This window comes from Actinia tenebrosa, unplaced genomic scaffold (genome assembly GCF_029948245.1).
Source record: "Actinia tenebrosa isolate PJP-AT-01 unplaced genomic scaffold, QUT_ActTen_1.0 PGA_scaffold10__47_contigs__length_13832649, whole genome shotgun sequence".
In the NCBI taxonomy this organism is placed as follows: Eukaryota; Metazoa; Cnidaria; class Anthozoa; order Actiniaria; family Actiniidae; genus Actinia; species Actinia tenebrosa.
Window position 1 is genome coordinate 198536 of NW_028292570.1, and position 14398 is coordinate 212933.

A 14398-nucleotide genomic window follows, 5' to 3' on the forward strand; every position below is an offset into this window, starting at 1 on the left:
TTTATCAAAGTGATGAATTCTGTTCAAATTTGTTTAAGAGCGTATGTCTGTAACGGTCGAGAAACCCAAGACAGTTGCAAAAAATCAAAGTTGATTTTATTTCACCAAAAGACCCTTTATAGATAGGTATTTCAGAAAACACGATCAAAAAGTTCAAGCGCAATTTTATTTTTGTGAAATTTACGAAAGTTTGAAAAATCGATTAAAATATTGATTTTTCCTAATTAACATGCATAAATCGAAAGCCAACTTCAATAAGCACTAGACGGCGTAAAAAGTAACCAATTCAAACCATATTTCCCATGAAGCTAACTTTACATTGTATCTTTAATATGTACTATTTGTTTTTTTGACAACTATTTTATTTTCACTTATATTTAGCTTCTTAAAACCCTCTTTATTTTGTGATCAATTGACGGTCAAATTTTAGACGAAATTTAGACACCAATATCTCTGCTGGTACCTAACAAATCGAAAAGCAATCTACATCACATTAAAGAACATCCCTACTAGTGTCTTTAGGCCAAATCGGAGCTTCTACAAATAAAACGCCAACCCGCGAGCGAATTTTATTTGGAGGCGGTGATACACGAAATGCGACTAACTAATTTCCAACGCTGGCATTCATTATTGAGATATGCAAAATATGAGAGAAAAAGAAAGCTGTTCTGTTACATCTTAAGTGTTATTGTAGAGTAAAATTGTGCTTTTTAAACTTATTAATCGTAAATTAATACAAAATTGATAATAAAAAACTGCTACGAGTAAAAAAGTATGTCACACAACAGGTCAAGATCGTTTACATATCAACGGAAGTAACGTATTCTTCAAGCGTAAATACACCTGATGAAATTGAAAATGCTCTTTAAAAACTCATATGATAAAGACATTATTAGAAGTACGACAGTTACCTGCACGAGACAGAATCAAAGCCATTTCACTCTCAAGAGATCCGTCCTCTGAAATACCGTATACCTGTAAATGTCTGTAAATGTCTCTTTGACATTCAGTTTGGGGAATGCATCTTAACTGGTCGGGGTAGTCCGAACAGAGTCCACAAGTACTATCTCCAACCAGCTCCGAAAAGCTACAAAATGCCATCGTCCGACCACTACGTGTACAGCTAGGCTGACGATGAAAATAACTTCTTATGCATTCTTGTAAGTTTCAAAATTTCTAAGATAATGATTAACTTTGCGGTAATTTATTCCATGGTCTGATTTGTGTGGTTCGTTCTGTTCAAAAATATATCTTCTTCTTTTAACGTGATGCATAAAATTTACCACAAAAATGAAAGAGAGTTAAGAAGATATGAATTGTATAAAGACCTAGCTAACGGTAAGGAGGTCAAGGTAATATATTTCTTTAGTTGTAGCATTAAGTAATAGAGCGAGATGACTATATATATGGTCAGTAAGCGAGTCAGTTTGATAATGAATCGGCAACTGATATGCAATACACCAACTTTACCAGAAAAAAGTAAACACAACTGTATTTGTTTCGTGATTTGATATGTATATCTCAACACGAATATTACTAGATTTAAAGCATTTAATGTTGAAAGTTTACGTATTGAATCCTAGAGAACACGTTACTTCCGTTGATATGTAAACGATCTTGACCTGTTGTGTGACATACTTTTTTACTCGTAGCAGTTTTTTATTATCAATTTTGTATTAATTTACGATTAATAAGTTTAAAAAGCACAATTTTACTCTACAATAACACTTAAGATGTAACAGAACAGCTTTCTTTTTCTCTCATATTTTGCATATCTCAATAATGAATGCCAGCGTTGGAAATTAGTTAGTCGCATTTCGTGTATCACCGCCTCCAAATAAAATTCGCTCGCGGGTTGGCGTTTTATTTGTAGAAGCTCCGATTTGGCCTAAAGACACTAGTAGGGATGTTCTTTAATGTGATGTAGATTGCTTTTCGATTTGTTAGGTACCAGCAGAGATATTGGTGTCTAAATTTCGTCTAAAATTTGACCGTCAATTGATCACAAAATAAAGAGGGTTTTAAGAAGCTAAATATAAGTGAAAATAAAATAGTTGTCAAAAAAACAAATAGTACATATTAAAGATACAATGTAAAGTTAGCTTCATGGGAAATATGGTTTGAATTGGTTACTTTTTACGCCGTCTAGTGCTTATTGAAGTTGGCTTTCGATTTATGCATGTTAATTAGGAAAAATCAATATTTTAATCGATTTTTCAAACTTTCGTAAATTTCACAAAAATAAAATTGCGCTTGAACTTTTTGATCGTGTTTTCTGAAATACCTATCTATAAAGGGTCTTTTGGTGAAATAAAATCAACTTTGATTTTTTGCAACTGTCTTGGGTTTCTCGACCGTTACAGACATACGCTCTTAAACAAATTTGAACAGAATTCATCACTTTGATAAATTAGAAAGTGTATGTAAAAAGATTGCATGGAAATTATCTAATTTGCAGGAGCATGCATTTGTTGATTTTTTTCGCTACGTGCTATCTAACACAGCTGTAAGATAGTGAGTATGTTAGCCAATCGGATTACAGTATTCCTGATAGTATGCCAGTAGATGCTAGTAAGTTTACTGCTGATAATCAACAGCTTGTTTGAAGAAGTTAAGAACTCGGCTCATAAGTCTGGTAAGTTACATTTGATTTATTTGGGAACTTTATATCATCAACCACTACCTTAGCTTTACAAAATGTCTGAACAAACTTAACCATTATTTTAATAATGGTAAACATGAAATAGTTAATTTTGCGGAACTTTTCTCGTGAAACAAAAATGTTAAAAGAAAACTTTTAAAGTAAGCTCGTAAAAGCAATAGATTCGTTCAAAAATATTAAGATTTAATTTTTTCTTAAAAGCATAGTTACAGCATAGCGGTCAATTAATATATATCGTTAGGTTATTGTTATCCTTCTCGTTGTACCGTTTGTTGTAATCCCTACGTAGTCTCTTGTGTACATCCTATATAAATTATTACAGGATTTTAAAAAAAAGTTATCTGGCCGATTCAAAGAAATTCGAAAATAAACGAAAAGTCCGAATTTTGGTCATAATTTTGCAAGAAAAACTCTACGTAAAAAATTATTACTCAGCTACTAAGACATTATTTCCAATCAAACGTTTACAGCTCATACCTATAAAGTCGATGAACGTTTCTGTGTACTTTGAAACTACATTACTTGGTTCCACATATTTTAATGGTATTGTGTATGAAAAGTGAGCAAAATCGAGATTTATAAAATGTTCGCATTATTTTCTCAAAATCTGCGCCACAGAATTTTGATCTTTTGTAAGTCATATATCATAGTTTGTGTAAATGAAGCAAAATATTCGAAAATAAAACGAGGGAAACACACAGAATTTTTTTTTTTTTTTCTTATTATTTTTAATATTTCCTTATAACTTTGATTTATTTAATGCTATTTCAAAACAAAAATAACTATTGTGAACTTTAATTATTGCCTACTATTTGATGAAAGATTCATGGTAATTAAATAAAAGCAACATTATAAACGAAGCGAAAAAACAATTTGAGTGCCCATTGAGACAAAAAATAAGCATTACCTATTATGGTGACAAATCATCAGTGCTTATCGGAAACGAAACGAAACATGCAGTCGGCCGTTGAAGCACGTAATATATCACACCGATTACCCACTGGGACAAGAAATAAACATTACCTATTATGAAGATATAACGTCATGACGTCATGAGTCTATTGTTAGGCAAGAGTTTCTGACGAGTAGGACGAGCACATCCATTGTTTATTAAACCATTACCATTAAATGACGAGCAGACTATTGTTTATTAAATCGTTACCATAAAATGACGAGCAGAGTATTGTTAGACAAGATTGGACAGGTTTTTTGTTTACCAATCCAATTTATAGAGCGCGGGGATTTTGAATTTTTTATTCCAAAACTCAAGCAAGCAAACAAGACCTAAAAAATGTACTTTTGAGAAACGCAATGGCTACATTATTCCAGTTAGGATCTCGAGGATATCATGCTACCGTCAATGAATTCAAAGGACAGATCCTGATGCACATCCGAAAATACACTGATTTTCCTGACGCGGAAAAAGTTCCAACAAAGTATGGAGTATCTCTTTCCATTCAAGAGTTTGAAGATTTGAAAAAAGTCATCACGGACTTGAGGCGGTGAGATGGTAAACGTTATGGCAGAAACCAGTCCTATATCCACCCAACCGGGAGATCAAACAAGAATTCAGAACCAACAAGTAATTGATCCACGAGCTACGAACCCTAAGTCAAAAGGTTTCGCTAAAAGACAGCAAGGAGGCAAAGAAAATGAACCTCCCAAGAACGAGTCCTTTATCACTATGTCTGGTTTGTTAGCTCCGTTCTTTGGTGCAAGCTTCAGATGTATCGGAATATCCCAGAGTATCTTTGCGTTTTTGTTCTTTACGACAGGTTCTGGTATTGGTTGTTTGTGTCTGCAGATCTTCATCTTTAGCATCTGATCGTGTCTTGCCTTGTGTAGGGATTGTGCGATAGCAGAACATCCGCATAGCAAGTGTGGTATCGTTTCTTCTTAGACGTGGCATAACCTGCATCTTAGATCTCCTCCTTCTTCCTTTAAAGGGGCACTTGGATGAAAACGCCCCATTTTTTGAAAGTCAAACTAATTTATATTGAGGTATTTGAGGGTAATATGACTCAATTATGACTATGTAAACATAATTAGTGAAAATTTTAGCCTGGGAGCCACTTGCAGATGAGAAATTTTGGTTTAAGCAAAAAGAACAATAGGGTTGAGTAAATGACGTCATTTACTCACAATTTAGATGCTGAATAAAATTGATCATTTTTATCCCCCACTTTTTGCTGTGAAGAAAACATGTTGCTTGACTACTATCTGGGCCATACAGATAAGTTTAACCAAGGTTCAAGTCATTTCCATTTTTCATCGATTTTCATCCAAGTGTTCCTTTAATGGCCAATGGTCCATTGACATAAGCGTACCAATCAGAAGGCATTATTGAAATAATAAATTCAATGTCTAATTAATTTCTGCAAGGCCAAGAAAACAAATGTCATTAGTGACTCAGTATGTTCTCGCTAAGAATAGGAATATCTTCATAAGATTACTACAGCATTTGTGAAATGAATAAACTCTCTTTTCAAATTATTTCCTTGATTATTTCTCAGAATTGAAAAATTTAAGTAACTATAAAACTATAAAACCTGGTTGGTATACCAGCAAGGGCAAGCCGAGATAGATCTATTAAAATTTATCTTTTCTCCTGCTCTTAAGGACGTTCATAGGCAAAAAGATCCCATCGTATTTTTATGTTAAATCTCTGTTTTCCATTATTCCACTACAAATGGCTCTAGACTGTACTGAGACTTTGCTGGGTAATACCAATGACGCTACTACACTTACACTGCCTACTTGTGTTATTATGGATCTCTTGAAGTTATGTCTCGAATCTGTTTAACGGTGAACATTATAAACGGCTACACGGTACAGCAATGGGTTCTCAAGTCTCTGTGGCTGTTGCAGAGATTGTAATGCAACATATCGAGGAACATGCCCTTGCATCTTAAAGCATCTTTGAGCTTCGTTTTCCTCTGATCTGATTTATCAGGGGAAAGTGACTCAAACAAAGTAATTTGTCAACTGCTTTGTTTTCTGCAATTTCATTGGCTCCTCAAAACAGTGCGATTTAAAACTCAACTAAATGGTGCGAATAGCGCAGCGCGCGCTGATTCTAAAAATAGCTTAAAGATTCGGACAAACATTGCATTCTGTTTAACCGCTACGAGGATTATACGAACCGATTTTATTATTTTTATTTAAAGTTACAATAATAACCCATGTAAACTAAGGTCAACTGCGATCGGCTGTGAAAATTATCTGCTGAAAGTAAACTTGTAAGTTTGTTTGTCCGAATTTCGCCTTTGTCTTCGCTTTTATGACGTCACGGCTGCGCTGCGCTATTGTGATTAAGTCGCACTGCCGAGAGCTAGTTAGATTGCAGAAATCACTAGTGGTTTCTGACGTACGAGCATCACAAGACTAACATATGACCGAACAGGATAGGACTTGCCCAGTTTACAAGTAACGCGGGCTCGTCTAGTTGATAAACAACTTCTCGAAACGAGCGACAGAATTTTACCCCTGGGTTCCGGAGGATGGATGTACTTTCACGTTGCTGAACAAGGCTAAGGTTGTAGTTCGGGTTGACCAGAATGACTTTCCTTAATCGGTGTGGCTGTTAGTGGGGATTCGCTTACTCGGCCACTGTCCTTACTTAGGTCTGTACCTCCCAATACAACCCGAACTACAACCTTAGCCTTGTTCACAACTAAGAACAAGATTGAATGCACAGAAATAATTAAATTGCTCGTCCTTATATAACCAGGTAATCCAATTTGAAATTCTTTTTACAAAACATATCTAGACAAGTTCAGCCTTGGTGGATTGAATATGTTTAGGTTAATTTGAAAAGGGATGTAGAACAGGAAACTACAAGTAGATCTCCAAGTCAAAACAGTCTCGGTCACTAAACTAAACACGTAGACTTGCAGAATCATATGCAAAAAGCATTATTCATGTGAACAAATCATTGCTAAAATTCTGTTTCATAATATACCCCCCCCCCCCTCCCCCCTTATTAAATTAGTGCAACTCCTGGTGCACATCTTATCTATAACATGTCGGGTAAAAAGAAAATGTCTAATTAAAGGATGACGTCCAAGTGTTAGTTAATGGAATGGGAAAAGGTCTCTGAATTTGCTGAAAAGTGGTTCGAGTTTCGTTCACATCTTCCGATTCTGTTCCAAGCGTAATCCAAATCGCTTTTAGCTCGCGTTTTCAGTTGCTCTAAAGTCAATGTGAGCATTTCTGAGTTCTTCAGATTTTAGTTCGATGCCTCGTTCTTTTTTCATCAATAATGGTTTGAAGTTTCAAAAGTCTACTATCTCTTTTCTGAATTGCTTTCTTGAACTCTCGTTTAGATAATTGCTTAATATACATTTTAGAAAACAGACGGATGACATTCTGTCATTTGTCACTGTCATCAAATTGAAATTGAAATCGTTGGAATATATTTAGACCTTTTCAGTTTACTTTAGGCGTAATGTTCCCCATTTCAGAACAGTCTCTTAAGAATAAGATTCTTTGTTTGAATTGTATCCAAATTCTTGTGTCTTTTCATGCAAAACCCTTAATCAAAGAAATTCTACTCTAGGGAATGTCAAACTCCAGTTTCTCTTACCCTCGAATGACACATGATCTGAAACGGGAAAACATTCCGTCCAAGCTAGAAATGTCTATTCTTGGTTTTCACCTACGTCATCATGAATTTCAAAAGCGTAAATTCGCATTATAATGAAATAAAAATTTTATATTCTTGCAAAGCGGTCCAAACTACATATACTGGCCAAATTTTAAGGCTGTAAAGCATTTCGTTGCGGAACTATAGGAAAGTAAACATGACGCAATTTTTGGTTAAAATGTATGGAGCGGCCATCTTGGTGTTCCAAGTTGGTACACCATCATGGCGGACGAAATTCCAAAGGCTTAAAATGATGGAATATTTCATATGTTTGGCTATATTTCAATTAAATATACTTTATATAGATCTTTACAACGTGTCTAAGGGAAAATCTTTCAACTAGAGTAAATTATTTTAATATTTTCATCGCTATTTAGATAGACGTGACGGTATTGCGTGACACAAACTCAACCTTCATAACTCGGGAACCAAACATCGAAATGACTCGAGATTTTTTCTTGTGACTTATAACACTGATTTCTAAAACATATTTGAGAAATTCCTTTATACGATCTATAGTTTAGATTTTGATGTTTTGATGACGTCATGTGAAAACCAGCAATTGAGTGTGACGTCATTCCGTTATTTGGCAAAACGAAAAGTGAGCTCTATAAAGATTGTTCTTACTTTTTTTTGTTTTCCAAAGTTCTAATTGTTTCAGGTGGAGGTTTAATCACTGAGAACATTTTTCGCTTTGTTTTAGCGGTTTTCAGTTGTGAGCAGTTATATCCATGCACATACAACAAACACTACAAAGACAAAACATAATCGCAGAACAAAATTTTGAGTTACTTTGACAAGCCGAAAAGGAAATGTTTTTTAAACTACACAGAGAATTTAAATTCAAGGAACATGTAGTGTTGCACTGCGGATATTATTCAAATTGACGTAATGAATGTAATCATTGCCAAAAAAAAGAACAAAGTGGCGTCCCCTTTTTTCCGAGATGCTGATCACAGCTTCAGCTTTCAGCTTGCACTGATTTAAACAAATGACATAGCCTGCTGAATAAGTGTCAAAAAATAGTTCCCAGTGTTCATGTATGTGTTATAAAGTTAAATTCTCAACAAACGCCATGTAAGGCCTAAAGGTGATTTGATACATATGCATGAAGCTGCTGAGATACGCCAACAATTTCTCTCGTTCTGGTAAGCTTTAACGCGCAGTCCTAGCTAATTTGCTGCAATAATCTGCAGTGTCTATCATGTACATTATACGCTCGTATTTTAATTATAAACATCAATTTTGCAGAAATTAAAGTATTAACGAAATAGAAAAGGCGCGCATGTTCTTGAAGAGAGAAGTATGAAGAAATTAGGAGAAATACGACGCGTCCTGCATGTGTTTCTAGTCACAGCATCACTTTAAATCTAAATTAAATGCTCTCACAAGGAAACTGGAAGCTAAGAATTTTTCCATTCATTGCAGAAATACATAGAAGGGAAACCAAAGCAAGACTACCAATATACTGAAGATGAGTGGCCGAACTCGAGACCCAAATGACGACATAAAAGAACTACAACAGAAAGTAAGGAGTAATGAGATAAAGATAGCAGAGTTGGAACAACGGCTACAGAAAGATCGTGTCTGCTATACCAAGAATACCAAAGAGTTTGAAGATGAGAAAAAAGCTCTCGAAAAGGAAGTGGACGAGCTCAAGAAGAAGATAAAATGGTTGGAAGAGGAAGTTCGATATTTTTCAACCAAACCCGCCATCACAAACCTTAGAGGAGAAATAGAGAAAAAAGACGCTCAAATCGTTTCCTTTGAACATAAACTTGACGCTATTATAAATCAATTGGCAGAAAAGGATAAAAGATTGGAATCTATGGGAAAAAAAGGCTCAAGATCAAGAACAATATTTAAAAACAAATATGGTTGAAACCGGACAGCTGAAAAACGAAGTAAGATATTTCAATGAAAAATCTCTAAGGCAGGAAAACGACTTGAACAGATACATGGCTAAAACTGATGAGCTCGAAAAATCTCGAAATAAGCTGTACATTGGTCAGTTGTGTGCTAATGTGATGGAAGCAATATATCGGGAAGTCGTGCCAGTTTACTTTAAAAAAGGAAAAGATTACAAGCAGCCACGTCTCAGATATATTGATATAGACATTGAACAGCCGTATGAAACTAGAGACGATCAAAAAGAAGCTCAAGAAAGGTGGACGAAATTGCAAGCTAACAAGATTGATCCAGATAAAAATAATGTTAAGAAAGTAATTGACTTCATGGAAGACAAGTTGAAAGAGAGGAACATAGAGGCCCATCCTTGTCCGTTGAACGAAGAAGAATTACAGTATATTGCAAGTAATTCACCAGGTCAGGATCAGCAATCTTTAAGAAAGGTGATCCAATTACATTTCCACACACTTAGTTGCCATGGCATTTAGTGAAAGAAACAAACTTTCAGCTCTTATCTTGATACTACAGTCAGGAGTCATGTATATGAATTTTCATACTTGTTTTCTCTGACTTTTTTTAATGTTTGCGTATCACTCAATTGACGAATCGTTGTCGGGTTCAGAAACATAGAACATAGAAGCTGAGACCGAAATGGCACATGGGAAGTACGTTAATTAGATGCATGCTGTGACCGGCGACCCGTGGCATCATCCACTGTTTTTAAAACCATTGAGGTTGTTAACGTTGTGCTGAAGTTACTAAAACAGAAAAACAAGAATACGTTTGATAGATACGAGATAACGCAAGTGCATAAGCGGTTTCGTCTACGCTGCAACCTATCAAAATGCGAAGCCAAACGGCTTTCTAAACCGACTGCATGGATGGCGCAGATGAATACATTATAATATCAATATAATAATAATAATAATAATAATAATAATAATAATATTTATTTATAAAGCGCAAATACAAATCTGTTCTAAGCGCTAGTAAACAAACGACAAAGACAACGACAAAATAAAATAATTTACAAAGAATATGCTAATTTGAAGAGATAAGTTTTAAGTTCAGTTTTGAATGAGGCAAGACTTGATGCATTTCGGAGAGATATTGGAAGTGAGTTCCAGAGTTCAGGAGCAGCCACAGAGAAGGAGCGATGACCATAAGATTTAAGATTATAAGAATGTGCTGATAGAAGAACTTGTGATGCAGAACGAAGATTACGGTTCGGTTTATACACTGAAATGAGTTCCCGGATATAGATAGGAGATTGGCCATGAAGAGCTTTAAAAGTAAGTAATAGGATTTTATATTTGATTCTAGATTCAATTGGTAGCCAATGCAGATTAACGAGGATAGGTGTAATGTGGTCATGTTTATGGGAAAGAGTGATTATTCTGGCAGCAGCATTCTGTACAGATTGTAGTTTATCTAAGAGTTTGTTTGGTAAGCCAAAGAGCAGAGAGTTACAGTTGTCGAGTTTGGAGGATATGAACGCGTGGACGAGAGTTTCAGTTGTTTTCAAAGAGATGTATTTTCTTATTTTAGCAATGTTTCTGAGATGATAAAAAGAAGACTTGCAAATATTATTCACATGACGAACCAAAGTAAGATGCGTATCAAATATGACACCAATGTTCCGAGCATGCATTGAGGGCATTATCACATCAGAACCAAATTGAAGAGAAGGAAGAGTTAACTGTGGGCTGTGCTTTGAAGAAAATAACAGGAATTCAGTTTTGCCTTTATTTAGTTTCAATTTATTTGTAGTCATCCAAGCATCAATATCAGATAGACAGTTTTCAATCAGATTCATGGAATCATTAAGGGACAAATCATCATTACAGGAGAAAGGAATATATAATTGAGTGTCATCAGCATAAAGGTGGAAAGACATTCTGTGTATTCGGAGGATATCAGCTACTGGAGAAGTATAAAGGAGATACAACAAAGGACCAAGTACAGAACCTTGAGGTACGCCACAATCAAGTTGAAGGGCTTCAGAAGAAAAATCATCAATGGAAACAAATTGAAAGCGATCAGTGAGGTAGGACTTAAACCATTGAAGAGCTATGCCAGAAATGCCAAATTTTGTATGGAGACGATCTAGAAGAATTTGATGATCAACTGTGTCAAATGCAGCAGATAGGTCCAAGAGTAGCATGGCAACACAAGAACGATTGTCAATGGAGTGGAGGATATCATTTTGTACTCGAAGAAGAGCAGTTTCACAGCTATGAAATGTTTTGTATGCAGACTGCAATGGTTCATGGAGATTGTTCAGAGACAGATAATCATTTAGCTGAAGGGAAACGACTTTTCCAATAATCTTGGAGATATCCTTTAAATTAGAGATAGGGCGATAATTTCCAAAAATTTCATGATCAAGAGATGGTTTTTTCAGTAACGGTTTTAAAACAGCAACTTTAAGAGAAGATGGAACAACACCAGTTTGAAGTGACAGGTTAACGATTTCACATATAGTAGGCAGTAATGCACCAAAATGTCCAAGTAGGAGACTTGCAGGAAAAGGATCAAGACTACAGGATTTAGATGACATCTTTTTCGCAATGGCTGATAATTCATCAATAGAGATAGGCGAAAATGAATCAATTTTACAATCCAGTTTAGGTGAATCCAGATAAGAGAAATCATTTGAAAGATGTGACGTAGGAACGAAGCCATTTCTGATGTTAACGATTTTGTTTTTAAAGAAGTAAACAAAATTGTTAGCTAGATCTGTGGATGAAGTTGAGGTTGGTAGTTTTTTCTCAGGTATACGGTGTAGCAATCGATCAATAGAACGGAATAGATCATTACTGTTAGAACCAGCATCAGTAATCAAATTAGAATAAAAATTCATTTTTGCATCAAAAATCAGTTTTTTAACAACATTACATTGATCAACATATAATTCACGGTCAACCTCTAATTTGGAACGTCGCCAACGTCTTTCTAGATTACGACGCTTTGTTTATATGTCATTTCCCATGTGCCATTTTGGTCCCAGCTTTAATGTTCTATGTTTCTGAACCCGATAACAATTCTCCAATTGAGTGTATACGTTTTTATCAATATTTCTATCATTCATCAATTTTTATCTAATTATCAGCTCTTATTTCAATTTTACTTCGGTGATCATTAAGCATTCAACCGATAACACACAATGCAAAAATGCGTTGCCACAAAACTCAACAACCACGTCTTCAAATTCTTAATTTTAAATTCAATCATTACAATTGTTGAATCATGCACTTTAAAATAATTAATAGATACAACTTTTGTCATTTTTGTTTGCCATTAGACCTTGCGCTTAACAATAGTACCGCGGACGGTGCCTCCACGTGTAACTATTAATAGGAGGATCCAGGGCTATCCCAAGATCCTTATTATTGTTTTCTATGGTTTCAACCGGTTTATGTGCATCTTTTTCTAATGATACTTCTGCTAATGCTAGACTAATTTGGCAAATCTGACGAGTACTCAGTTGTAGGATCTATGCTGAACCTGAAATACTCCAGTATTTTAACAAGTATTTCTCTAAATGTCTTGAAGAATTTAGAAAATAGATAACGCTAAAAAGTATGAAATGCACTCTATTTAAAATTTCGAAAATACAAATTTTAGCTGTTTAAATGGAAAAAGTAATATCTCGCTCGCAATGCATGATGGGATAACCCTGGATCCTCTTCTGAGTAACGTAAAGAGAAAATGAACTAAAAGAAGGAATCCCAGCTCCCCATCATCAGCACTCTTTGATGCTATTTTTAGGATTTTTTCTGCTATTTTTAGAATCATTCATATACATTTGATCATTTGCTAGCTTTTCTGCGCGCCCGTACTGCTCTACTGCTCTCGATGTAGTTCGAATGCAAGCAGCCGTTTGTGGGGAGGGAGCGTTGCGTGACGACCGACACTAAAAACGGATGCGTGGGAGACTAGTACTGCTCGCGCTCTGTGGTGTTTTCTCATGTTTTCTTGTGCTTTTCGAAAAAAACAAAAACAAAAACAAAAAACAACAGAATAGAGCGCGCTCAGTATGCGCGTGCAGAAAAAAAAGATAGCATCAAACGGTGCCAATGTTGGTGACAATCATGAATAACAGAGATTCCTTCTCTTAGTTAATTTCTCTTGGTAATGTTTATCTTTCGTTAAAATCTTTCTACTTCTATTTGGACCCGGAAGTCTTTTTCCATACGCGATTGATCGTCACTTAAAAGCTTTGTAAAGATGATTTTTGAATAAGGTTTAATTTTTAGATTTTATATACAGGAAGGCTGCACTAAAATAGTCTGAGAGGATATTAAGAATGGCATCTTTCATTTTTAGTAGCGAGTAATAATTATGACTGAGTTAGCTCAGTTAGTTGGTTGACCAACGCTCACGGTCTTAAAACATTTGAGTAGAAGCTCAATAAGGTGCTGCACGTTAGCACTAAAAATATCTGCAAATGATTAAGCCTTTGGCGTGGATCGGATAAAAATGGCGGTCCCGTCTCATTCAGAGACGTTAAACATAGGGGGCTACAAATTTATCAGTTACAACTGTCACGTGTCACCCTCTCTAAGTAAATTCGTCAGTTCAATTTTTGATTTTAATTTATATGTTTACATTTTTCCCCAATCAAGTTATAAATAAATCAATGAATAATTAAATTTAGTATTTTTACACAAGTGAATATGATAAATCCGGCGCGCTCAATTTACGTCTTATGCTGTTTTAGTAAAAATTACACAGGTTATTATTGAAAATCTCGCGCGTTGATTGGTCGAGAAACTCACACTATCCACTATCACACGATAGTCACCTCCAGCGATAATCCAAAATGGCGGTCAGCCGCTTTGTTGCTGTTACCGAAAAAAAGTCTTTTATCTTCTTTTTTTCCTTTTTTTTTTGTTGAAAGAATCACCTGTGTATTTATACTAAAACAATTATTTGCCTCAGCCTCAGTGAATATAGGAGAATATTTTCCTTACCGCTCGAAGACTCACGTCTTGGTAAATATTCCCCGATATTCACTTCGCCTTCGGCGAATAATTGTTAAATATTCACCTACAGGTGAATATAACGCGTGCACGCGCACGCTCGTTTGTCGACTTGTGCCGCTTGCAGAGATAGATAGAATTTGAACAAAAAACCTCTCTCTCCGTTAATTTTTAAATTCACTTGTGTTGAAAAATAGT

General features: G+C 35.3%; 1 protein-coding gene across 3 annotated transcripts; it reads left to right on the forward strand.

Moving 5' to 3' along the window:
- The first annotated feature begins 2371 nt into the window (after positions 1-2371).
- On the forward strand, positions 2372-13870 carry LOC148912633 (uncharacterized). Of its 3 annotated transcripts, none has more exons than XR_016119118.1 (3): positions 2395-2635; positions 8736-10507; positions 10764-13870. XR_016119118.1 is itself a non-coding variant. In XM_089026431.1 (2 exons), exon 2 carries the CDS (start codon positions 9182-9184, stop codon positions 9701-9703), a length of 522 nt encoding a protein of 173 aa, XP_088882557.1. In that variant the 5' UTR covers positions 2372-2635; positions 8736-9181; the 3' UTR covers positions 9704-10144. The 3 variants fall into 3 exon arrangements, 1 of the variants encoding a protein (XP_088882557.1); XR_016119119.1 differs by lacking the exon at positions 2395-2635 and adding an exon at positions 8315-8455; XM_089026431.1 differs by lacking the exon at positions 10764-13870 and having other exon boundaries at positions 2372-2635; positions 8736-10144.
- Positions 13871-14398: the final 528 nt, after the last annotated feature.